The sequence below is a fragment of the Suncus etruscus genome, chromosome 13, assembly GCF_024139225.1.
Source record: "Suncus etruscus isolate mSunEtr1 chromosome 13, mSunEtr1.pri.cur, whole genome shotgun sequence".
In the NCBI taxonomy this organism is placed as follows: domain Eukaryota; kingdom Metazoa; phylum Chordata; class Mammalia; order Eulipotyphla; family Soricidae; genus Suncus; species Suncus etruscus.
The window spans coordinates 16580183-16607785 of NC_064860.1; the positions used below are offsets into that span (position 1 = coordinate 16580183).

The 27603-nt window shown below is 43.9% G+C and overlaps 2 protein-coding genes, 1 non-coding gene and 1 pseudogene across 3 annotated transcripts in view; 3 read left to right on the plus strand and 1 right to left on the minus strand.

Annotated features, from left to right (window-relative positions):
- Window positions 1–11749, plus strand: part of IGSF10 (immunoglobulin superfamily member 10) — an 84296-nt gene extending 72547 nt beyond the window's left edge. The window contains exon 10 of the mRNA XM_049785515.1: window positions 9812–11749. Within this exon, the coding sequence (XP_049641472.1) occupies window positions 9812–11690 (1879 nt within the window). The 3' untranslated portion in view covers window positions 11691–11749. The remainder of the gene's footprint in view (window positions 1–9811) is intronic.
- Window positions 11750–15310: 3561 nt separating this feature from the next.
- The window catches only part of MED12L (mediator complex subunit 12L), a 294127-nt gene continuing 281834 nt past the window's right edge, over window positions 15311–27603 (minus strand). Inside the window, 5 exon segments of the mRNA XM_049785377.1 lie at window positions 15311–15488; window positions 17612–17693; window positions 24138–24180; window positions 24182–24216; window positions 26895–27048. Of these exon segments, the coding sequence (XP_049641334.1) occupies window positions 15442–15488; window positions 17612–17693; window positions 24138–24180; window positions 24182–24216; window positions 26895–27048 (361 nt within the window). The 3' untranslated portion in view covers window positions 15311–15441.
- On the plus strand, window positions 19885–19991 carry LOC126026726 (U6 spliceosomal RNA). Its single transcript, XR_007501946.1, has one exon. It is a non-coding gene; the product is annotated as a U6 spliceosomal RNA (small nuclear RNA).
- On the plus strand, window positions 22564–23820 carry LOC126026264 (COP9 signalosome complex subunit 5-like; annotated as a pseudogene).

The following is a 27603-nucleotide window of genomic DNA, read 5'->3' on the forward strand; positions in this document are numbered from 1 at the left end:
CCAGTGGGGCCCGAGTGTGAAAAACTGTGAGTGCTGCCTGTGTGTGTCTCTCGGCTATCCTGTTGCGTGAACCTCCTGAGAGTGGGCTGAAAAGAGGCTCCAGAAGGCACATAGCTCCACTTCGCTACGCAGCCGTGCGCTCTTTCTAAAAAAAGAACACCATCACAAGAAGAAAAAAACCACACTAAGAACTGTGCTGGATCACAGAAGCAAGAATTTCTCTCCAGACTGTCTTCTCTGCTGCATGCTTGGGCCTAAGATTTGATCCTGTGTGAGGCTTCATCCACGGAGGACTCCCCTACCTTGGAGGCAAGTCGGCCCATCCAGAAAGGGCGGAGCCAGAGAAGTGTGTTGCCTGCATCATATAACCAATGAATACCACCACAACACGTAGAAAAAACCCACAATACAAGTGTGACAATGGGGAAACAACGCAGGCCAGCATCAGACATAGAGAATGAAGATGACAATTCTGATGACCAGTTAACGACCAACCAACTAATCAATCTCTCAGATAAGGACTTCAGAGTAGCAATATGGAATATACTCAAAGAACTCAAAGAAACCATGAATAGAATAGAACAGAACACTAATAAGAATCAAGAAAATATGAAGACAGAAATCACAAAACTCCAAACTGAAATAACATGTCAACTAACAGGCCTGAAAAAATCAGTAAACGAAGTGAATGACAAAATGGATAAGCTCTGGGACAAGGTATCAGAAGCTGAGAATAGACTTGGTGCTGTGGAAGATGAGATACATAACAATTCCATACAACAGGAGAGATTGGAAAAAAAAAAACTTAAAACAAATGAACAGACAATGGAAAAATTAGTCAAAGAATGGGAACAGATGAAAATAGAGGTCTATGATAAGATCAACAGAAACAACTTAAGAATCATTGGAGTCCCAGAGACCCAGGAAGAAAATTTCCAGGAAGAATCAACGGTCAAGAACATCAATAAAGAGAAACTCCCAGAGCTAAAGAATATATGTGATCAAATCCTGCATGCTCGAAGAGTACCAACCAAAAGAGACCCAAGAAAAACCACCCCAAGACACATCCTAGTCACAATGACAATCCCACAGATAGAGACAGAATTCTGAAAACAGCAAGATCAAAAGGGGAAATTACATTCAAGCAAGCATCCTTGAGATTTACAGCAGACCTGTCACCAGAAACACTAAATGCCAGAAAGCAGTGGTGGGATATTGTGACAAGACTGAATGAAATGAATGCTTCACCTAGAATACTGTACCCAGCAAAACTCACTTTCCGGTTTGACGGAAGAATACATGGTTTCACAGACAAAAAACAGCTCAGAAACTTTACAGACTCAAAACCAGTCTTAAGAGAAAAACTGAAAGACCTAATCTAAGACAAGACTGACCAAAAGACACACCAAATTTCGATATAAAGATGGCATTAAATCCCAGGACAATTCTTTCTCTCAACGTCAATGGACTAAATGCACCAGTTAAGAGACACAGAGTGGCTAAATGAATCAATAAACTCAATCCAACCTTCTGCTGCCTACAAGAAACGCACCTGAATAGTCAGAACAAACATAGACTCAAAATAAAAGGCTGGAGAAAAGTTATCCAAGCAAACAACACCCATAAAAAAAGCTGGAGTGGCTATACTAATATCAGATAATGCAAACTTTATACTCAGGAAGGTTGTAAGGGACAAAGATGGACATTTTATATTAATCAAGGGGGTATGTAGAGCAGGAAGAAATAACTCTCCTAAACATATATGCACCAAATGAGGGGCCAGCAAAATATTTAAAACAACTGTTGACAAATCTGAAAAAACAATATCAATAACAACACAATAATTGTGGGGGAATTCAACACTGCTTTGTCAACACTGGATAGGTCAACCAGACTGAAACCCAACAAGAATATACTAGACCTGAGGAGAGAAATGGAAGAAAGAGGCCTAGTGGATATATATAGGACACTCCATCCCCAGAAACCTGGATACACATTCTTCTCCAATGTACATGGGACATTCTCCAGGATAGACTACATGCTGGCACATAAAACATACCTCCATAATATCAAGAGGATAGAAATTTTGCAGACTACCTTCGCTGACCACAAGGCTCAGAAATTATTTGTGAATTCCAAAGGGACTCAGAAGAAAAACTTTAACACCTGGAAGTTAAACAGCCTCATGCTCAATAACCAGTGGTTCCGAGATGAAATCAAGAATGAAATCAAAAGGTTCCTGGAAACAAATGACAATAAAGACACAAACTATCAGAACTTATGGGACACAGCAAAAGCAGTACTGAGAGGAAAAATTTATAGCTTTGCAAGCACACATCAGGAAGGAAGAAGGAGCTTACCTGAGTAGCTTAATGACACAGCTAATAGAACTAGAAAGTACTCAACAAAAGGACCCAAAAATAGGAAGACAGAAGGAAATAACAAAGCTGAGAGCAGAAATCAACGAAGTGGAAACCCAAAAAAACAATCCGAAAGATCAACGAAAGCAGAAGTTGGTTCTTCGAAAAAAATAAACAAGATTGATAGACCACTGGCAAACCTAACAAAGAAAGAGAGAGAGAGAAACTTGATAACTCGTATTAGGAATGAAAAAGGAGAGATCACTACTGATATGACAGAGATTCAAAGGGTAATCAGAAACTACTTTGAAAAACTCTATGCCACTAAAAATGAGAACCTGGAAGAAATGGATAAATTCTTGGACTCTTATAATCTTCCACGGTTGAAAGAAGAGGATGTAGCATATCTAAACACCCCCATCACCATTGATGAAATAAAAATGGTAATCAAAAGTCTGCCCAAAAACAAAAGCCCAGGCCCAGATGGATTCACTAATGAATTCTATCAAACTTTCCAAGAGGAACTACTACCAATCCTGGCAAGACTCTTTCATGAAATTGAACAAGTGGAAACACTCCCAAATAGCTTCGATGAAGCCAACATCACCTTGATACCTAAACCAGACAGAGATGCTACGAAAAAAGAAAATTACAGACCAATATCGCTGATGAATGCAGATGCAAAGATCCTCAACAAAATCCTGGCAAATAGGATTCAATAGCTCATTAAGAAGATCATCCACTACGATCAAGTAGGTTTCATCCCAGGAATGCAAGGATGGTTTAACATCCGTAAGTCTATCAACATAATACACAACATCAACAACAAGAAAAATAAAAACCACATGATTATATCAATAGATGCAGAGAAAGCATTTGACAAGGTCCAACACCCATTCTTGATCAAAACTCTCAGCAAGGTGGGAATGGAAGGAACCTTTCTCAATATAGTTAAGGCCATCTACCACAAGCCAGTGGCAAATATTATCCTCAATGGAGAAAAACTAAAAGCCTTCCCTCTAAATTCTGGCACAAGACAAGGCTGTCCTCTCTCACCACTCCTATTCAACATAGCACTGGAAGTACTTGCTATAGCGATTAGGCAAGAAAAAGATATCAAGGGAATCCAGATAGGAAAGGAAGAAGTCAAGCTCTCACTGTTTGCAGATGACATGATGCTCTACTTAGAAAACCCTAAAGACTCTACCAAAAAGCTTCTAGAAACAATAGACTCATATAGCAAGGTGGCAGGCTACAAAATTAACACACAAAAATCAATGGCCTTTCTATACACAAATAGTAATAAGGAAGAAATGGACATTAAGAAAACAACCCCATTCACAATAGTGCCACACAAACTCAAATATCTTGGAATCAACTTGACTAAAAATGTGAAAGACCTATACAAAGAAAACTATAAAACTCTGCTCCAAGAAATAAGAGAGGACACGCGGAAATGGAAACACATACCCTGCTCATGGATTGGCAGGATTAACATAATCTAAATGGCAATACTCCCCAAGGCGTTATACAGATTCAACGCTATCCCTCTAAAGATACCTATGACATTCTTCAAAGAGGTAGATCAGGCACTTTTGAAATTTGTTTGGAACAATAAACACCCTAGAATAGCTAAAGCAATCATTGGGAAAAAGAATATGGGAGGAATTACTTTCCCCAACTTTAAACTTTACTACAAAGCAATAGTTATCAAAACAGCATGGTATTGGAATAAGGACAGACCCTCAGATCAGTGGAATAGGCTTGAATACTCAGAAAATGTTCCCCAGACATACAATCACCTAATTTTTGATAAAGGAGCAGGAAATCCTAAATGGAGCAAGGAAAGCCTCTTCAACAAGTGGTGTTGGCACAACTGGCTAGCCACTTGCAAAAAATTGAACTTAGACCCCCAGCTAACATCATGTACGAAGGTAAAATCCAAATGGATTAAAGACCTCGATATCCGACCCCAAACCATAAGATATATAGAACAACACATAGGCAAAACTCTCCAGGACATTGAGACTTCAGGCATCTTCAAGGAGGATACTGCACTCTCCAAGCAAGTGAAAACAGAGATTAACAGATGGGAATATATTAAGTTGAGAAGCTTCTGCACCTCAAGGAAATAGTGCCCAGGATACAAGAGCCACCCACTGAGTGGGAGAATCTATTCACCCAATACCCATCAGACAAGGGGGCTAATCTCCAAAATATACAAGGCACTGACAGAACTTTACAAGAAAAAAACAATCTAATCCCATCAAAAAATGGGGAGAAGAAAATGAACAGACACTTTGACAAAGAAGAAATACAAATAGCCAAAAGACACATGAAGAAATGCTTCACATCACTAATCATCAGAGAGATGCAAATCAAACAACAATGAGATACCACCTCACACCCCAGAGAATGGCACACATCACAAAGAATGAGAACAAACAGTGCTGGCGGGGATGTGGAGAGAAAGGAACCCTTATCCACAGCTGGTGGGAATGCCGTCTAGTTCAACCTTTATGGAAAGCAATATGGAGATTTCCTCCAAAAACTGGAAATCGAGCTCCCATACGATCCAGCTATACCACTCCTAGGAATATACCTTAAGAACACAAAAATACAATACAAAAAATCCCTTCCTTACACCTATATTCATTGCAGCACTATTTACCATAGCAAGACTCTGGAAACAACCAAGATGCCCTTCAACAGACGAATGGCTAAAGAAACTGTGGTACATATACACAATGGAATATTATGCAGCTGTCAGGAGGGATGAAGTCATGAAATTTTCCTATACATGGATGTACACAGAATCTATTATGCTGAGTGAAATAAGTCAGAGAGAGAGAGAGGAAAACGCAGAATGGTCTCACTCATCTATGGGTTTCAAGAAAAATGAAAGACATTCTTGCAATAATAAATTTCAGACACAAAAGAGAAAAGAGCTGGAAGTTCCAGCTCACCTCAGGAAGCTCACCACAAAGAGTGATGAGTTTAGTTAGAGAAATAACTACATTTTGAACTGTCCTAATATTGAGAATGTATGAGGGAAATGTAGAGCCTGTTTAGAGTACAGGCGGGGGTTGGGTGGGGAGGAGGGAGATTTGGGACTTGGGTGATGGGAATGTTGCACTGGTGATGGGTGGTGTTCCTTTTATGACTGAAACCCAAACACAATCATGTATGTAATCAAGGTGTTTAAATAAAAAAAATAAAAAAAAAACCCAATGCCAAGTATAGAACAAGACTCACTACCTTATTAATCATACCATACGCACCCTTAGGATCTTACCTTGATTTTAGACTAGAGAAGCTCATTTCACACATAAGCAATATTAATATTAGGGGTAGGTTCCAGTAGGAAATCTGGTGGAAAAATTACATAGAAATATGCCAAGCTAAGAGAGCCTAAAGAGTAACACAGAAGGCTTAACTAGTACCATCCACTGCCCAGTAAATCCGTAGACACTAACTTTAGACAAACCATAGAGAGGGGCCGGTGAGGTGGTGCTAGAGGTAAGGTGTCTGCATTGCAAGCACTAGCCAAGGAAGGACTGTGGTTCCATCTCCTGGCGTCCCATATGGTCCCCCCAAGTCAGGGGCAATTTCTGAGCATTTAGCCAGGAGTAACCCCTGAGCATCAAACGGGTGTGGCCCAAAAAACTAAAAAAAAGAAAAGAAAAACCATAGAGAGATATAACAATTATTTCAAGTTGACCTTGTGGACCTAAGTTTGGAAAATTCCATTTGCCTTTGTGCTGTAACAGACAATATAAAGTAAATTATTTTTGTGCCTAGAAGGGGGCAGGGTAGAGTGGTGGGTGGAAAATTGGGGATAATGGTGGAGGAAAAGTCACACTGGTGGTAGGATTGGTGTTGAGATATTTAATATCTGAATTGACTGTATTATGAAATAATTCAATAAATCACATCGTTATAATAAAAATTAGAAAAAAATAAGGTTAGAGCCCAGAGAGCTATTGTTGAAATACATATTGATTCTAGAGTCCTGGATGGTGCTGGATGAAGGTGGATGGATGGTGAGGCCTCTCTCTGCCAGCCTGGGCCAGGGTGCCTGCAACTCCTTCCAGTCAGCGAGTCTCGGGGTTCAGGTTAACAGCGAGGGAATGACCCACAGTAGTCATAAAGTTTCAGGAGACAAGGTTTTATTACAAGCCATAGCTACCATATGTGGCCTTTAATCTAACCTTTAAGCAGGCTCCATAAGCTGCCCAGCATCTCAACCTATTTCTTATCCCTCCATCCTGGCAATTTCTCCAGCAGCTTCTTCCAGCTGAATCTTCTAGTCCTCTTACACCCCTCAGGCAACTCTTTTCTTACCTTCCATATGGTACCTCCCAGAAGTGGGCTGGTCTGACCAACAGGTAATATTAGCATTTTGCCCTGGGAGGGTGTGACAAGATAGTATGAGGATTAAGGTGTTTGCTTTATGTATGGCCAATTCTGATTCAAATCCCAGCACTGTATACAGATTCCCAAAATGTTACCAGGAACACTGTTCTAAATTCCTGAGAACTGACTAGGAGTAAGCCCTGAATACAGCCAGGGTTGTCTGTACTCAACCGAATAATTTAAGACCAGTACCTTTAGGAATATAGGTACTGTCCTCTTTATACGTGGACTTACAAGGAAAACAAAAAGACCACCCCCAATGATTTTGTTAATAAGTTCTATGGAATAGTCTGTACCTTTTCCATTTTCACCTGTCTCTTAGCTCACGTTGCCCCCCGCCCCCCCAATTAGAATAAAAATCCTCGTTTGGAGCTGGAGCTATAGCACAGCAGACAGGACGTTTGCCTTGCTTGTGGCCAACCTGGGTTTGATCCCTGGCATCCCCCGAGCCTGCCTGTAGTAATTTCTGAGCATAAAGCCAGGAGTAACCCCAGTCTTTAAATTAAAAAACAAAACAAAACAAAAACAAAAAACAAAAAACGGGCATTTTGTTTTTTTAGGACAGCTCTGCCACCTAGTGGCCTAATATGGGGATGGCGGGCAATGCTTTAGCAGGAAAACGGGCTGCTATGCTTCAATTTGACCCTGACATTTTCTTTTCTTTATTATTATTATTATTATTATTATTATTATTATTTGGTTTTTCGGGCCACACCCATTAGATGCTCAGGGGTTACTCCTGGCTACGTGCTCAGAAATTGCCCCTGGCTTGGGGGGGGACCATATGGGACACTGGGTGATCGAACCGTGGTCCTTTCCTTGGCTAGCGCTTGCAAGGCAGACACCTTACCTCTAGCGCCACCTCGCCGGCCCTTAATTTTTTTTTAAATTTTTTATTTTTGATTATGAGAACAAAGATGCAAAGAAATAGGACAAGGTAAAGTTACAGTGGAAGGACAACCACCCATAACATAATTCTCAGAAGAAGTCCCCTTGCTGATATCTTAACTTTGAACTTTCAGCCAAAGAACATTAAGATAAATAAAACAGAATTCATGTACAATTACTTTGTCCCTCAAGTCCCCAGATTGTAACACATTATAGTATTTCTTAACAACACACACGGCAATCTAAAGCCATAAAACTTATGTAACTCCTTAAACATTAGAGGCATAGTATTTCTTACATTTTCATGTACATGCATATTAGCTTAAGTTAACCTCAAATTTTAAGTGTTTTTTTTCTTAAGGATTAGAGTCAAAGGAGCACAGTAAAAATGGTGTTAGAGTGGCAATTGTTTGCATAGGCCCACCAAAATATGAGGGGCATGGAAAGGAATAACCTTGGCCTAAATACAAAGAGACCCTACCCCTGAAGTTTGCTGGCATAAGACCAACTCTAGGCTCCAGGCAAGCTAGATCGTCCAATCCAAGACATTGTCTGTAGTGCCAACACACTTTTATTTTTCACAGTCTCTGTTGTTGGTATCATGTTTCTGTATTAAAGATCCTGGAATCTACATATCCTACATTGAAGGAACCTGACATTTTCTATAAAACGGAACAGTTACTATCCAAGTAACTGATGGCTTTATCACTAATGTCTATATAGATATATAGATGTAGATGTAGGTGTAGGAGTAGGAGTATATGTAGATATAGATATAGATAGATATATCTGGCATATTTTATGAAAAAATCTGATTTTTTTTGTTTTGCTTTTTTACTGATCATCATTTATGTGTAAATGCATGAAATGGTCAGAGAAGTCTACTTGTGCAGGCATTTCTAAGATGACTTGAAGGGCTGGAGACACAGATTAAGAGGCTGGAGTGTGTGCTTTGTGTGTGCAGGAAGCCTAGTCAGCCCCCTGGGCTCCCCAGGCTAGAAATACTAATCACTAAGAACCACCAGATGTGGCCCAACATCCTTGTTTCCCATTTAAATGGTCATGCAGAAATACTATGCAATTATACCTGCTGCATTAATTTAAAATGGCTTAATTTAAAATTAAAGAATTAGACGGAGCCAGTACTGACCACCCTAAGGTGCTCAGGTGTCACTCCTGTGGGGACTCAGGGAGTGAGTTTGCAGGGCGGGAGCTCAAACTACGGTCAGCTGCAAGGTAAGACACTAGATGCAAGGGAAGCACCCCAGTCTCCAGCCCTAGAGCCAGTACTGATTTTGGGTTTTTGGGGGGGCCCACACCTGGTGGTGCTAAGGGGTTACACCTGGCTCAGAACTTAGGGATTACTCCTAGCGAGCTCAAGGTACTCCATGGGATGCTGGATATGGAATACCAGTTGGCCATGCGCAAGGCAAGTGTTTTCTGCTCTGTACCTTCTTTCCAGCACCACAGCCAAGTACTGATTGAGATGGAAACAACCCTTCAACAGATGAACGGCTAAAGAAACTGTGGTATATATACACAATGGAATATTATTTCGCCATCAGGAGAGATGAAGTCATAAAATTTTCCTATACATGGATGTACATGAAATCTATTATGTTGAGCGAAATAAGTCAGAGGGAGAGAGATAGACACAGAATAGTCTCTCTCATCTATGGGTTTTAAGAAAAATAAAAGACATGCTTGCAACTATCCTCAGAGACAAAGAGAGGAGGGCTGGACGTTCCAGCTCACTTCATAAAGCTCACCACAAAGAGTGGTGAGAGCAGTTAGAGAAATAACTACACTGAGAACTATCATAATCATGTGAATGAATGAGGGAAGTGGAAAGCAGGGGTGGGGTTGGGTGAAGGGAGATTTGGGACATTGGGGATGGGAAAGGGGAGTGTTCTTTACATAACTAAAACCTAACCCCAATCGTGTTTGTAATCAAGGTGTTTAAATAAAGATATTATCTATCTATCTATCTATCTATCTATCTATCTATCTATCTATCTATCTATCTATCTATCTATCTATCTATCTATCTATCTATCTATCTATCTATCTACCTATTTATCTATCTAAAAGAAATGTCACTCTCTGACCCAAAAGCTAATCAAACCGATCTCTCTCTCTCTCCCTAGAATGGGCAGCCGAATCCGTGTCTACCCAAATGGATCCCTGTTCATCGACCTGGTTGCAGACGAGGATGAGGGGGCCTACTTGTGCATGGCCAGGAACCCCACTGGGGAAACCCTGATGCCCATGCACGTTAGCCTGAGGCGCAGAGCCGCACAAATTGACGGGGAGCGCCTCCTCAGCAAGCAGGTACCGCAGGGCCGAGACTTGCGCGTGGACTGCCCGGCCTCGGGTTCACCGCTGCCCGACATCTCCTGGCATCTGCCCGACGGCACCGTGGTGCGCCCTGGGGCGCGGAGCCGCCGTGCACGCAGGTTCACGCTCTTTGCCAATGGCACACTGTACCTGGGCCGGGTGGGGATGGCTGCACAGGGCGACTACACCTGCCGTGCCCAGAACTCGCTGGGCACGGACGAGGTGCGGGTGCGCCTCACGGTCCTCCCAGCCGTCCCGCGCATCAGGCCGGGCCCCCGTGGAGAGCCCCGGGTGGAAGAGGGAGACACGGCTGTCCTGGACTGCGAGGTCCGCGAGGAGCCCCAGCCCATGCGCCTCTGGCTGCTACCATCCGGCTTGGCTATCAATGCCTCCAGGGACAGGTACATCCTGCATGCCAACGGCTCTCTGGCCATCGGCGCGGCCACCCAGCTTGACTCGGGCACGTACGTGTGCATGGCACGGAATCCCGGGGGTAGCGATGCTAAGACGCGCCGGCTGGCTGTAGTTTCCAAGGCGCCTTCCCCTCTCCAGGGCCAGCCCTCCTCGAGCTCCGTGCTCCGGGTGGCAGCCCTGCTGCACTCGAGGATGCTCCTGGACTGCGGGGTCCAGGGGAGCCCCCAAGCCAGGGTCACTTGGCACATGCCCGGCGACGTGGCGTTGCGCGCGCCTTACCAGGGTGGCCGCGTCTCCGTGCATGCCAACGGGACCCTGGAGATCCGGAACGTGAGGGCCTCGGATGCAGCCGAGTTCGTGTGCGTCACGGGCACCCCCGGGGCGCAGCGCATGCGGGTGGTGGTGCGGCTGGACGTGCTGGAGCTGCCAAGGCGCCCCGCTTTCCGCAGCCCGGCGCATGGCAAGGTGGTGGCGCGCCTAGGCCAGCGCACGGTCCTGGATTGCGCGGCAGATGGCAGCCCGACCCCCGAGATCTCCTGGACCCTGCCCGATGGCACCAGGCTGTCTGGGACCGGGGTGCAAAAAGACGGATCCCTGATAATCCCCAAGACGGCCCGCAGCCACGCGGGCCGGTACCGCTGCGCCGCACGGAACCAGGCGGGCTACGTGGAGAAACTAACGGTGCTGGAAATTGGGCAGAGACCTGTCATCCTCACTCCCGTTGCGGGTAGTGTGTTTGGGTTGGGGGGCGAGACGGTGGCGCTGCATTGCGTGTCCGTGGGGAACCCCAAACCCCGGCTCTCGTGGACTGTCCCCCAGGGCGACGTGCTGGAGAGGCCAGGGCCCCATGGACCGTATGTTCTGCATGACAACGGCAGCCTGATCATCCGTGTGGCTGAGGCCCGCGATTCCGGGCAGTACGTGTGCCAGGCGCACAACAGCGAGGGCCGTGCCCATATCACGGTGTCAGTGGTGGTGGTCGCCTACCCACCACGCATTACGCACCGTCCATCCAGGAGCGTGCTGGCCAGGATCGGGACTGTGGTCCAGCTCTCCTGCAGGGCGCTGGGTGTCCCCCGGCCCCGAATCACTTGGGAGATGCCAGAGCGTCCCCGGTTGTCCGGTACTAAGCGGGGCAATGCCTTGGAGCTGGACTCCGAGCTAGGGACCCTCGTCCTCCGCCACCCTCAGGTTCAGGATTCGGGGATCTACAAGTGCACAGCCAGGAACTCACTGGGCATTGATTCCGCGGCCACTTTTGTGCGAGTCATCTGACCTCCCACCTCACCGTTCCCCACAAATACCGCCTACACACAGGGTTTATTTTCGGAGGTTTTAATCAAAGGCAGCCATAGGCATGTACATGAATGTGAAGACATTTACAATATTCAATTGATCATGGACATGCAACAAGAAACTGGCAAAGAAATGTTGCGTGTGAACAGATACTGACTTCTTGGATGGATCTCAAAACAAACTTTTAACTTAAGGCACTTTTTTTTTTAATTTTTTTTTGCCAACAGAGAACAATGAACATCAACTCAACATGGTCCACCATGGAATAATAGGCTGGATGTAGCTGAATTCTTCATCACTACTAGCTCCCCAGTTATCACCTCCTAATAATGCACTGAACAGAGACCACAGTAAAAAGTTGGATTTGCTGACTTGTCTTATTTTACTCAGACATATGGGAAAATAATACCACTGGGCTGTTTGGGTTATGGTTTAACAAATTGCACAATTTGCTGATACAAAAAAATGTTTCCATAGTTGCATTTCAAAACAAATGCAGGTGCGGTTTCCACTTAGGAAAAGCCACCATACCTAATACCTGCACCTCTTGCAGCGCGATGATTGGGTTGATTTATATTCTGTCCAAAAACATCTGTTAGAAACTCTTTAACAATACATAGGGATTTATTTAAAACCACAGCATCTGGTTCAGACCAATACCTGGGTTTTGAGCTGTGAATAAGGAAAGTCGTCTGTGAAGTACCAATTGCTCTGTGGGCATTTTTTGGTTTCCTTAAACTCTAATCCTTCATGACTCAGTCGGAGGTTTAGAAGAATCTAGATCTCATGTCCACACTGAGATTTCACTATACTGCAGCTACCAACAGATGTGCAAAAGGGGCTGCTTCCTTCTTGTTATTCACTGAATTCCCTTCTATGAATATGTTTCCCACTTCCATGAGAAGTGTATGATTCCTCTTTGCTATTTCTGGAGATTGGGATTTGCCAGTGCCATTTCTCCAGTATCTACTCATATCGTCCAACCTACTATTTAAGAAGACTCATAGGAGCCTTAAGAGGAGAGAAACCACCGCCATCTTGCTCAGAGCATCTTGGCACACACCCAAGCCCTAGAGCTTGGTCAGGCTCACATGTCCCTGGGACCGCATCACCCAACTTTTAGCTGGGCCCATTCGACCTGATTGCTCTCTATTGCTGGTGGTCACAAGAAATGTGAGGACACTCACCTCCACAGAGTGACCAATGTGCTCACAGTGTAATCAGGGGCTAGTCAAAGGGTCAGTCCCCTAACTTTCTAAGTCTCTTTCCCTCATATCATTTCCTTTTTATCTACCCAAGCACCCAGGTTAGTTCAGCCCCAAAGACAGGGCCTTCTCCCCGTTGTCACCATTTTCATGCACATTGGTGCATTTGTTAAAAAGGAAATCTCTTCTAGGAGTAAGTGGGAGGAAATGAGAAAACTAAAAGGCAGATTTCATTTGCTTTCTGTATAATGCACAGTGGAAAGGGTTTGAGGATTTTTCAGCTTTCCACAGACCTTCTGAATTATATGCTACGACTTAGCTTCCTCACCTACCCTCCCCCCCCCCAAAAAAAAACACAAGGGGTATAGACCCACAGCGTTCATGTGCAAAACGATTCATAAATTAACTCTACTAACTGCAAAAATATAAAGTGCATACAAAGGCTATGCAATGGTCACACTCCTTCTTGAAACAGCTTCACTGCTGTTTGTAATCTTGAGCTGCAAACAAATCTGTAAATCAACTGAAAAGTGACTTGTGAAAGAGTCACCATTCCAGAAAAGAAAAAGGACCACCCTCAGGACAGACACAACTCAAGTCACTAGGTATGACATTCACATTGTGGGTGTTTTGCCAAGGCAGTCAGTCATTAGCTAGACTGAGAAGACTTGGAAGAAAATGAATTTCCAGAAGAACTCTGCTACATCTGACTTGAGGGGGGGGGGCAGAAGAAAAACAAAACCTAATCTTGCCAAATCACTGAAAGGTCATGAAGATATTAAGGGTGTGAAAAAGAAATGGTCTTCCATGTTTTGGCAAAGTCGTTCCCAGCCCAGAGTAAACACAGAATGATGGGGCTGGAGCGAAGTAGGCTCACAGTGTGCAGAGCAGACCACACAAGAGGCTGCCATGGCAAAGAAAGCAGAAGGGGCTTTGCCTTGAGGTCGCTGGCAGGAGGCAAGCTTTGCAATGAGTGACAGAGGAAGAAGGAAATTACCTGGAGGATAATTTGTAGAAGAAACGATTGCCTGAAGTTCGTACTAGCTTCATTTTTTTTCTTTTCTTTTCTTTTTTTTTTTTTTTTTAGAAAAAGGTAGTTCTACATGGTTTGCTCATTATAGACAAATCTATTCACAGTATGCCCGACTACATTACATGTAAAATCTGATGGTCAAATGATCGAACACAGAACATGGGAAAATATCCCCCACATGTGTTTGAAAAGGCCCTGCAATTTTTCACATTCAAAATCTTATGCGTCTAAGTCTAAAAAAATATTATATGGAATACTCTTAAGTTACACAAACTGATAATTTACTATATTTTTTTAAACTCTAATAGGAGCAACTTATCACAGACTTGAACAAAGTTAAAATAGTTACTATTTCTTTATAATAAATTTGATGTATAAGTTACTTTACTTGTGCTTTTCTGCACCCTTTTATAAATACAGTATTTGCCATACACAACCAAGACTGACACCAACAAAAATCAAATTCAAAATAGCAAATACTTACCATACAAAATAAACAGCAAATACATCTTTTAGGAAAAACCAGAGACTTTGAATTTTGGGGCCAGACCCACTGGAAACCATGGGAAGTCTGGCTTACACCAGCTGCAAGCAGTGCATGGTTCTTAAAGTTGGCCTGAGGTTCAGGAGAAGCCAAACAGGGTCAGTCATTTTGGCCAAAACCTGGCAATGTGTCATGGGAACAATTTCCCCGTGGTGCTTTCTGGTCTTTACAATTTATAAGTTGTCTCTCTAAAAAGACTTGGGTCAAGGACCTTGTCTCTGCAAACAAACATAAGGGCTGCTAACAGGCTTCTCAGAAGAAGCCAGGGTTTCAGTTCTTGGTCTGGGAGGGTTAAGTACTAAAGCAACAATACAGTTCAGCACCTTTTGACCATCACCATCACAAAAGCCATGGAAAGAAACTCTACCATAGTAAGAACTTAGTCTATGAAGTGCATTTGAAATTACAGACATTCTAATGAGGTCGATGTGGGAACAGTCCATTTTCCCCTCCAAGAGGCTAGTGGAATAAATAAAGGGTCGTGTGTCCAGTCAGAGTGTGACTGACCTTTCAGATCAGTAGTTTGGTCTGGCACAAGTTTGAAAAAAAATTTAAAAAAAGTCATTGATGAATACATAAATACTTTAAATTCATAATTCATTCTTTCTATAGCTGTGAAATTAGAAAAACAACAACAAACTAAACCAAAAAACAAAGCACCAATTTCGAAAGCTACCAATCTCTTCTGGGAGGAAGGAACCGGCAGGATTCACGTTTTGAAACCTCTGAGGTGGATCAGATGCAACAAAAGCAAAACCCCGGTGGCTGCCTCTGCTCTTTGCTGTCACCGCCCTTTGTACGAAATGTAGCACGAAGAGATGGGAAAACGCCAACAGAAAGAACACGGGGCTTGTTTGCAAGATGGTAGATGCCTGTACTTTGCTTTTTTTTTTTCTCTCATTTTCAGTGCAAACACACATGCCGTATCTTGTCCTTGTGTCTCGTGGTTCAGAAGTGTGATGGATGTCCGTATGGGGTCACTCCTTGTTGGTTGCCTGCAGTGACAAAGAAAGGTTGCTACATTCCGATAGAAAACAGGGCCAGGATCTAAGAAGTTCCCTCTTTTGTGACTTTTCTTGGCTCTGACATCAGCAATAGGGGCTGGAAGGGGGATGGCACAGCCAGCCTGGAAACTGAGAATGGTAGAGTGGACACACAGGTAGAGATGGGGAAAAGAAATCTGGCTTGGTTTCTCTTATTTAAGTAGCAGTTCAGTGCCCATCGGTTCATAAAAGCAGATCAGTGATTCTGGAACTGGGACAATACAAGGATGGGATCAGCTCTGGGTCCCAAACCCAATGCCTGCCCTACGTGGCAGCCCTTGAGCATGGCTGGAGAGATGTGCTCTAGCTTCCCAGGAAGAAAGTGACATCCTGAGATATAGATGAGGAGATGGATCCCGGTAACTTCACTGGGGGACAGGAGCTTCAAAAGACAAAAGTAGCAGATGGAGTCAACAACAAAAACCAGCGTTTAGACATTCGACTAGATTCCTGCTGGATGGAAGTCAGCTGGGTGGGAGAAGTCAGAGGCTTGGATCTGGACTCAGGAGAATATTAGACAGGTCAAACCCTGCTCACCCCTAACATGCGTGATATTATAATCCTGTGTTATAGCAGCAGACATTAAGTGTGTTGGCTTGCATGCTGGGTAAAGTGTGTCTACCCATATACATCCATGCATGTATTCACACAGGAGAGAAACAGCCACTGCTGGGACATACCCTCACCCCATGAGCCCAAAGAGCCTGGAGACATGCATCAGTCATCAAATGGCATGGCAGAGGTGGGAGGGGGGGTAATGGTCCCCTGTCTTGTGGTTGTTTTCTTGCTTGTAGTATAGGGGAGAGCCAACAATCTCATACAAGACTGAATGAAGGAAGGGCTAAGAAGGTAGTGCTAGGTTCTTCAGAGCCATCGGGTCCCTGGGTACTGAGGCAGAGTACCCCCATCACTGAATATGACACCCTTAATATCCTACAAAAAAAACCCAAATGAAGCGAACTATACCCCATATCCAGTTCTAGGTTTCTGGGCTTAAAGAGATAAAAGCTGTATTTTGAAGCTCTAGGGACCAGAAAAAGCATGCACATGTTCCCCACAATTGGAACAGACATCTAAACACCAGAAAAAATAATTTAGACTAGAAGAAATGACAGCTTGGCTCCCAAATTACATTCTCTCTATAGCCATGCAAACATAGGTTTCCAAACTAAGAAAATACAAGGACTTTTTAGTTTTGGGAGTTGTGATATTGGGAGAATGTGGGGGCTTGGCTGGAAACACACAGGGCTCACTCTTGGTAATGTTCAGGAAACCCGATGACATAGGGCCTATGTAGTTCTTGGGGTCAAACCAGGGTTGGCTGTGCAGAAAAAGAACCTTAATTAACCCTGTCCACTCTCCAGCACTCCCGTTTTATCACATTTGTTGAAAGGCACAGTAGTTGTTGAAGACTGACAGGGATTTAACTGAAGAGAAATGTGGGTCCTGGAAACAGCTGTGGGAAAGAGGGATCAATCCTGATTCATTGGCAGACACTTTTTTTGAGGGTGTAAATGGGGAAACTCCTCTGACCCAGGTTAATTAGGCAGGAAATTATGTTGAAAACTCAGCTGCTACCCAGCCTCAGTCACCCACACCCACTCACACTCTCCATTGCCTTGTACACTGAAAGTACATGATCCAAGGGTCACTCCTGTTGCTTGGAATGCCTCACTGCAGAGTTGAAGGAAGTGCAGGCGCCAGACCAGGGGGAAGGAGGGTGGCGTGTGAAGGACTGGCATTGGAGGTGGGTCCCTTGCACCCAAAGTTCTGACCCTTCTCGATCCACTGGTCAAGGACCACCAGGCCCTAATTCAGTTAGGGACACCAAAGTCCAAAGACAGTAGTGGTCCTGGAAGATGGAGGGATTGATTAGACAGCCTTAATCCAGACACCTGAGCTCACAGATGTTCTCGGAAACATCTCATAGTCTCAGATCTTTCAATCTCACAAAGGGGCGCTTGAGCACTGCAGGGAGAAGACACGTCTCTGGAAGCAACAGAAGTGAGGCTGTTTCTCCCAAAGGTCAGCTGCATGGAAACCAGATCCAAAGGGCAGCTGAGACAGGTACTTACTTGAGAGCTGCTTCTGCAGCTGCCGCACCAGGGCTGCCGTCTGCTGCTGCTGCTGCGTCTGCTGCAGGCCTTGGCGGGGGAACTGCAGAGGACAGGACAGAGAGCAGAGATCAGACAGGATCTGGGCCTGGAGTTGTGGTTCTGGAATGCCCTGGTACAGCCCTGTGGCCTCTAAGCATTCCCACTGTCCCTCTGTCTGGCACTTGCTTAGTCTGTGGAGGGCGAGAGAGCACTAAGAATGGAATCCAAAGACAATGGTGGCCCAGAGACTGGAATATCCATGTCAACTCATACTTTGGTTGTAGGCTAATGTCTTGTCCTGTTTGGGGACATGCGTGATCATTTCTGGGCAGTGGACTGAATCTCCAACTGTATGCTCAGCCCTTGGAGCTGGTGAATGCTCTGGCACTGCTGTGAACTGTGTTTACTAGCAGAGGAAAGCTCTGTGGCCAAATGTGGTCAAGGTAGAGCACGCTGGAGAGCCCCATTTAGAGAAAGGCCCAGGACTGTGGTTCAGGTGATGTCTATTATTTTTCAGCGTATAAGAAGACCGGGTGTATAAGATGACCCCCTAATTTTACAGTCAAAACATAGGTTTAGACCTATATTCACTGTATAAGGCAGAACATTCTTGTGCTACAACTGTATGTACCACAGTGAGCCAATCACAACAAGCAAAGGTTCAAAGGTTATACTGTCATAGACTTCCTCTCTGACTCTGGCCAATCTGAGCAGGCTTTTGACAGTGTAGATTTGGGTAGAAAGCATTGTCTAATTTGCATGCATCAAAAGCCTGCTTGGATTGGCTGAGTTAGAGAGGCGGTCCGAGCAGCCTTGCAGTGATCGGTGCAGGATCGAGTTGGAAAATTCGTTTTGTGGCAATAGTCAGACAATTTTCGTTTAGCTGCATATTGAAACATTTTTCGGGATATACTCGGTGTATAAGATGACCCCCGATTTTCAGTTGACTTTTTTTCATTTCAAAAGTCGTCTTATATGCAGGAAAATACAGTAGAAATGGAAAATGGTGTTGGACACAGTAATGGCTCTGCCCTTCAAGCTATCTCCTCTGCCCCTGACAGCTTTTTCTTTCAGATAGGGCCACAGCAGGCTCACCATGTGTATTCAGCTGAGTCTTTGATATAAAGGTCAGATCAATAAGGGAATGAGAAAGGGAGATGAGTTGGAAAAAGAGGGGACTGTAGACAATAAAGGCAGGTGGCTGCAGATGGGGACTCAAACCCCATGTTTTCTGGGGTCTGAGTATACAACTTGCCCTTCTGGGGAAAAAAATCTAAATCCAAGCCAGGGGTGGTGACGTGGCATCTTCTCAATAGGTCTCATTTATTCCCTATGAAAAGGAGAATTTACTGCCTGATTTTTGATTCTGACAAGTGCATTTAAGAAAAATGTCTCCATAACTTGGGATGGGATCAGTGTTTTCTGGGGAGGACTATCACACAGTATCACAAATGACCTTTGACTGAAAGTGGACATAGTCATGGAGAGGCCTGCTCCTCTGTATGACAAGTTTAATATGATGCGAACATAAGGCTTGACAAATGGAAAAGCCATGTTTTCAAAGGTTCATATTTGGGGCCAGAGAGATAGCACAGCAGTAGGGCATTTGCCTTGCATGTGGTCGATCCAGGAGGGACCAGGTTTGATTCCTGGCACCCCATATGGTTCCCTAACCTGCCAGGGGTGATTTCTGAATGCAGACCCAGGAGGAGTAACTCCTGAACGCCACTGGGTGTGGTCCAAAAACCAATCACCCAATTAATAAAGTATTTTTTAAAAAAAAAAAAACAAAGGTTGATATTTGTATGCCTTCCAAATAGTTCACTCGAATAGGTCAAAGAAATGATACTGCAGAGGGTGTAAAAAAGTCTCTTAGAAGCTGTAAACTTTGGAGCGATAGTATAGGGAATAAGATGCCTGCCTTGCATGGGCCAACCCTGTTCGATCCCTGGTACCAGATATGTGTATCTTCCCCCACCTCCAGCCCTAGCACCATCTGGAGTGCTGCCTGAGCCCAGAGCCAGGAGTAAGCCTTAAGTATTGCCAGGTGTGGCCAACTTACCCTCATTCCACTCCACAACTACTATAAAAGCTATAGACTTAATTTTCTCATCAACATTACCAGCATCTCATTAACAGCAGGTGGAGTGGCTGGCAAATAACAGCCGAACAACACACTGAATTGACTCCACAGAGATTTCAACCACCACTGAGTGAACTGTCTTAGTAACAGAGTATTAAGGACATAATCAGTGCTCGCTTCGGCAGCACATATACTAAAATTGGAATGATACAGAGAAGATCAGCAAGGACCCTGCGCAAGGATGACATGCAAATTCACGAAGCGTTCCATATTTAAAAAATAAAAGAACATATATCGGTGTTGTGAATAGGTTTAGAAAACTAAATGGAATAATGTGACCATCCTAGATCACAGACTATAGTTATTAATTAGGAAAAGACCTGTAATTCTATGTGACATTTTAAATTTCCTAATCCAGCCCAAGATTTTGCTGGCTGTGCACAATGTTTCTGTCTTCCTACACATAACTGCAGTTTAGACTTCACCTGGACAGAACAGAAAGAAAAAAATAAGGCAGAGTGTTTCTCCAGGGAGGAAGATTTCAAAAAAATGAGAGTAAGGACTTCACAAGCACTCCATTGCTGGGGACACCCTTCCCAAGAGACACGGTGGGAGATTTTATGCCATCATGAACCTGTAAAGTCTCTGGGAATGGGGTGTTTAAAGGAAATGAAACCACTCATTATAAACAAAAATACTTTAATACCACTAGAGAAATCAAAATGAAAGAAAGCTGGGCTTGTTCTTTACACTTTATAAATTCATTAGATGGTTATTAAACTATTAGAGGGATAGAGATGTCTTTTATTTCAACTGGATATGCTTTAATTCTAGAGGAGCATGAGGATTAATCTCTTCTCAATTCTTCCCTTTGCTGGGATGGCAAGTGGTGCTCAGAAGACTACCTCCTGCAACTGTTTACCAGCTGACTAGGTCAGTGGATCAATGCAGGGAGTGGAGAATGTCTTCATACCCAGTGATACTGGGGGAAAGAGTTGAATCTGCCTTAGTCCCTAGACTACCTCTTGGACCCTTCCTTACAAAAATGAAGTTCAAAGACAGTTTCTACTAGCCCTATCCACTCACCTCTGTAGAGCCCAGTGAACACATTCCAAGGACTTCAAATTCATATGTATTTATGGTACATGATTCATTCAATGGAGAGAATTTTATATTCTTGATATTTATTTCCTAAATATTACATTGCAAACCCACTAAAATGAAGCTGATAGATAAGGAGGTAGTACAGAGGGCGAGAGTGCAGGTTCTGTATGCTGTGGCCCTAACTTCCATCCCTGGTTCCACATCAGCTGTATCCCATAAGCTCTGAGCACTGCTGGGTGTGGCCCAAACTCCTTCCCTCCACCCAAAACACCCTTCACACTGTATTTTTTTCTTTTTTTGGTTTTTGGGCCACATCTGGCATTGCTTAGGGGTTACTCTTGGCTCTCTACTCAGGAATTATTCATGGCAATGCTCAAAAAAAATACCTTACATTGTTAGTATCTGCTTCTGTTTATTTTCAGGCATCAATGCAATTCTAATGTTATATTGAAATTATTAATGGTAAATGTAACTACGTTTCTGAGAAGAATAATCTTCCATGGTTAAAGTATGGCAGTTATCTATCTATCATTAAATATGAAGATGATGAATATATAGAAAAATACATTTAAATATATAGGTCAACTGCACATGGTGGGGTATTTTATTACTTGTGACAGATGGACATCTTCATATGTGATATTTATCTATGTGAATCAGAGGTTGAGAAATGATCATCATAAAGTACCAGATACTCAAAAGTACCTGAAAGAGTCTTACATTTGGTTCCACATTTCTGATAAAGTAGATAAGTTTATGTAACCTTTTTCTTATCAGCCAGAGGCAGCCAAAGAAAAAGTCATAATTCTGACATCAATGGGCTCTTATGATTAACCATCAAGTACTCACAAATTTGAAACAAGTCCCTGAAATAATAACATTTCAGCCTTTTATTTTGCTGCTCACATTATTATCATCTCAGTCTAAGAAGCCATCATTTTATTTTATTTTACTTTTTTGGTTTTCGGGCCACACCTGGTGGTGCTCAGAGGTTACTCCAGGCTTTTTTGCTCAGAAATCACCTCTCGCAGGCTCAGGGGACCAGGTCTGTCCCAGGTAGGCAGTGTGCAAGGCAAATGCCCTACCACCATGCTATCGCTCCAGCCCCAGAAACCATCATTTTAAATTAGAAGAAAAAAAAAGGCAAAGGACTTGCCAGTTTGACATAAAGATGTTCTGAACATTAACGTGGTATTTTGCAGATATGCTGATTTATTTTCTGGCTTTCTGTCAAAATACCACCAGAATGTTTTCCTTGCAAATGGAAACAAGATAGGATGTTTTCAGCTTCTTTACTATCTGATATAATAATAGACCAAGAAGAAAGAAATTTAGATTGCCAAATTTAATCAATGCCACGTACGACTATAGGATATGAAGAATTTCAACTCTTCCTAGTTGTACTTTTCAAAATAAAAGGGTCAAGTTTTACTGGATGAGAGAAAATATCTGCATCTCACAAAAATCTATAACTTAAGATCTATAAAGAATTCACATAACACTAACCAACCAACAAGATGCCCCAATGTAAAATTGGGCAGAGGCAGTACTAAGTGGGTAAGAATGAGAAGACAGACAGATGGTCACAGATAGAAGAGCTTCATTCCTGTCCAACACAGTGAACCACAATGGAGCTCAGATCTCACCAGTGCAACATCTGCAGAAGAAATGCCAAGAGAACCATGTTGGAACCCTTTTACTGTTAGAAGAAGCACTAACTGGTCTAGTTTCTAAGCAAATCGATATGGGGTATCATTATATTGAAAAGAAGGCCAGTACCCAGGCCAGGCAATCGTGTGAAGACAATAAAACCGCAAATCTGAAAAAGATCTATACTCCCCTACATTCACGGCAGCAACAGTCACAAGATACTGAAACCAAGATCCAAAAACCATATAAGAACCAAGTGACAGAGGTATGGATGAAGACTGTGTACATGATGCCAAGAAGAAATCTCTGGGGCTGGAGAGATAGCACAGAGGTAAGGCGTTTGCCTTTAACGCAGAAGGTCATTGGTTCAAATTCCGGCATCCCATATGGTCCCCCGAGCCTACCAGGAGCGATTTCTGAGCATGGAGCCAAATATTTGTGGCAGTTGTAATTGCTCCAACCAGAACAATATCTGCAGGGAAAGTAAATCTTGGAGCCTTTAGGACAGGGGTCTTCAAACTACGGCCTAAGGGCCACATATTGTATTTATTCCCATTTTGTTTCTTCACTTCTAAATAAGATATATGCAGTGTGCATAAATATTTGTTCATAATTTTTGTTTTTACTATAATCTGGCCCTCCAACAGTCTGAAGGACAGTGAACTGGCCCCCTGTTTAAAAAGTTTGAGGACCCCTGCTTAGGACATACCCAAAGGGCTACAAACCTCCTGATGAAGGACCTTCTGAGTACCAGACTATCCCATTTAATAAAATAGAAGACTTTGGTGTACACTGCAAACAATACTATGCCTTAGAAGTGTCATATTTCGGGCCCAGAGAGATAGCACAGCGGCGTTTGCCTTGCAAGCAGTGATCCAGGACCAAAGGTGGTTGGTTCGAATCCCGGTGTCCCATATGGTCCCCCGTGCCTGCCAGGAGTTATTTCTGAGCAGACAGCCAGGAGTAACCCCTGAGAACTGCCGGGTGTGGCCCCCCAAAAAAACAAACAAACAAAAAAAGAAGTGTCATATTTCAAATCCTCTTTGGACCGCAAATTGCTTGAACTTTTGTGAAATAAATATTGGGTGAATACATTGAGTTCTTCTAGCCTGCTTACTAATGCAGACTATACCACAGGTCAGGTCTTTGAATTGTCTGAAAAATTAGAGCAGTCAGAAACCCAGCTGGGTCGAGGAAGTTTCATGTTGGGTTTAGAAACACATGACCGAAAGTCAGAAGACAAGCTAGCAAAAGTGACAGGAGACAGCTGTAAAACTTCCATAGAAGCTATCTATGGATTTATGTTTCAGGATATAAGGATAAATTATTTAATCAAATTACCATTGCTTAAATAATTTTCGAATTTTACTTTTGCCTGAATGCCATATGGAGAAAAGACTGCAGTAATGCTTTTAAACTAGTAGCTAAGCGTCTGAACATAAGTGCAAGGTACTCTGATGTATCTGAACAATGATGTCCCATAATAAATAACTCTTTAAAAGAATAAAACTAAAAACAAAACAAAGAAACACACAAAAAACCCAAGTGTAATCCAACCCAACATGGCCTTATGAATCACTACTGGTACAGCCTTAACAAGCCATGGGGTGGGACACAGCACCCTGAAATAAGACCCCATGGCTGTGGTGCCTAAAAGCCTGGACTTACCAAAGGCTGCTGGGCAGGCATGGTCTGTAGCCCAAGGGCACTGATTTTGGGGCTGTGCTGATGGTTGAGGCTGCTGCATCTAGAAAGAAAACAATAAATTAAAAAAAATTCTAATGTGGTAGGAAGAGAAGAAATAATCATGGGTGGCAAAGACCATGCCCAGCTTGCCTCCAACCAGCTCCTCATCTAGGGTCTCTGCCTCTGTGGTCATGCCCTCACCCTGGCCAACCAACTCTGCCCCAGGGGAGGGCAAGGCCTAACTTGCTTATCCCTGGATTTCCTCTGAGCCACTTCACGAGAAGTGGGGATTGGGGTGGGGTTGTGTCTAAAGGTTGTGTGGGGTTGTATGGGTATTCAGGGGTTACTTCTGGCACAGCACTCAGAAATTGATCCTGGCAGGCTTGGGGGACCTTATGAGATGCCGGGGATCAAACCTGGACCCATCCTTTGCATGCAAGGCAAAAACTCTATACTGCTGTGCTATCTCTCTAGCCCCCAGAAAAAGTTGTTTTTAAAGAGATTTTGTTTGTTTTGGGTATGCCCAGGCTTACTTCTGGCCCTGCACTCAGGAATGATGGTAGTGGTGGGCTCAGGGAACCATAAAAAATGCTGAAGATTGAACCCAGGTTGGCTGTGTGCAAGGCAAAAAAACCCTACCTGTAGTGCTATTACTTGGGCCCAAAGGCAGATTTTTTTTCCCTAGGAAGTTGTGGTCTTTTTTTTTTTAAATTGTTGTTTTTTTCAAATGTGTAGAAAGAGCTGGTGGATGGAAATAATCAGTTTGGAATTATAAACTGTCTCAAACAGAACCGGTGCCTTTGTAGTTCCTGGAAAGTACTTCCAACCTCTCTAAGAGATAGACTGGACATCTTCTAAGGACTCAGAGGAGAAAAATGCTTGAGGTTGGTCTCAACCACGTTTCAAGTGGTAAGCTCATCACCTAAAATACTAGTGTTCAGGTCCATCAAATGCTTCTCCCCAGAATGTGGGAGCCAGATAATGGGTCTGTCTCCCACTCCCCTACTAGTCCATGTCCTAGCTCCCAGATCATCTATCTTCTATACAGATGATCAATCAGGGAGTGATTGCTGGTTGGGAGAATCCCAACCCCCCTCAGAAATCTGGCAGAAGCTAGGCAGGTATCATTGGCAGCATGGTCAGAGAAAGCTGGCCAGAGCTGGCTCCCTGCCATGTGCTGTGTTGCCCCAACCCAAGAGGCGACTCGGGACCCGAGATCTAGGAGAACTCCATTCTGTTTTTGATACCAGGAATACAACACCATCTCTCGAGTTGAACTACTAGGAGAGTGAACCCACTGTCTACAGCTGGCGGTTGTTCTCCCATCTAAGTGATCACCAGGCAAAGTGTTCAGACACTGGTGAGGACAAGCAAATAGGGTGGTGCTGAAGTCTGACCTTTCAAGGGGACCTTCAGGGGAAAATACTCTATTTACAACAGTGTTCTCCAACTTTTTTCTTTCAGGGAGGCTATACCCAGCAATGTTTAGAGGTTACTCCTAATTCTGTGCTCAGGAAACACTTCTGGCATGCTCAAGGGACCATATGGGATGTTGGGGATAGACCCAGGTTGGCCATGTGCAACGCAAGTGCCTTCCCTGCTGTACTATTACTTTGGCCTATTTTCAGTCTTTCTGCATCTATAGTCCAGCCCTACCTGCAAAATGGCCCTTGGATGGCCAATTAGAACCAAGGCAGCAGACAATGGTTTTCAGCCATTTTATCCTCATGTGCCTGTGCCATTTGTCCACACTGGTGGTTGAGTTTCTGATAGTCATATGAAGTGTACACAAAGAAAGGAATCTATCTCATCCAGAAGCTCAGTCCCCTTTGGGAAACTGAAGAATGCTCCAGGAAGGACAATTCTGCATGTGTGTGTCTGTTTTTTTTATTTTTCATTATTTTTCTGGGCATATGAAAATTGTTTGGGGCTAGAGCAATAGCACAATGGGTAGGGCATTTGTCTTGGATGCAGCCAACCTTGAACCTACTGGGTTCAATCCTTGGCATCCTATATGGTCCCCAGAGCCTGCCAGGATTGATTTTTGAGTTCAGAGCCAGGAGTAATCCAAGTACCATCAAGTGTGCCCCAAACCACCCCCCCCCAAAAAAAAGAAAATTAATGATTCTTGTACTTTTATCACCGAAACTTATGATCTTGGTCTTTCCTTCTTACTTTTGTAGAAGGCTAAAAGAGGTGCATTGGCCACTTTGCCAACCTTAAACGGGACTCCTGGAATGTCACCCTTTGTGGCCAAACCCATCAATCAGACTTCATTGTTTTCCTCAATAAAATTCAAACAGCCATGTTGGGTACAAAGGCTGTAATTTATGTGTGTTTTTAAAGATAAATGAGAATGCATGAAGAATTTGAATTGCAAATTCCAATTGCAAAGGCTCCCAAATACCTTCCTGAGCCCGTGTGTGTGTGTGTGTGTGTGTGTGTGTGTGTGTGTGTGTGTGTGTGAGAGAGAGAGAGAGAGAGAGAGAGAGAGAGAGAGAGAGAGAGAGAGAGAAGGAACGCAAGAGGGGTGAGGGCATGATGATGATGATGATGATGATGATGATGATGATGATGATGAGAGAGCTTGAGAGATGAACATGTCTGGCTTAGACTGGCAGAAATGCAGAGAAACAAAGTCAAGATTCCCCCTTCCCCTTAGGCTGAAAGTCATGACACAGCCCACAGGAAGTGCCTTAGGTGACCCCATGCCCCATTCCTCACCTCCCAGTCCCTTACCTGGAGGACCCTCGGCTGCTGTCGAACCTGTGGCTGTCGAGACCGCATGGGGTCCTGAGGTAGGGACCCAGGGGGGAGACTGGGGTGAGCTGTGGGCAGCATGGCCTCCATTCCAGCACCCACCATTGGGCTTTGCAGGGACTGATGGTTCAGTCTGAGGAGAGAAGGACCAACTGGTTTTCAGGCCCAGTTTTCACTTAGTGTTAGCTGATTTCACAAGCACAGAAAAGAATTTATGTCCAGGTCATCACTCATACAGCATAGACACAAGGAAGGCCAGTGAGGGGATGGGAAGACAGTGCTTGCCTTGCATACGGCCAGCCCCAGCTCGATATCTGGCATCACATACGGGGGCCCCCCAGAACTGCCAGAAGAAGTCCTTGAACTCAGAGTCAGGAACAGCCTTTGAGCATTGCCAGGCATGGTGCAAGAACACCAAACCCAAACTCCTTGCCCACCTTGAGCAAATGAAAAATTGGCTATTGAGTCAAATGATCTAGAAGTTTCCAAGAGGGTTCCTTGGAATTGAAATCGCAGTGAGTGCATGCGCAAACGCGCGCGCGCACGCGTGTGTGTATGTGTGTGTGTGTGTGTGTGTGTGTGTGTGTGTGTGTGTATGTGTGAGAATAACTGAACCTAGGGGCCTAAACATGTATATGTTAGGGAACTAAACCTTGATGCCTGAATATTCAAGGCAAAGATTCTACTG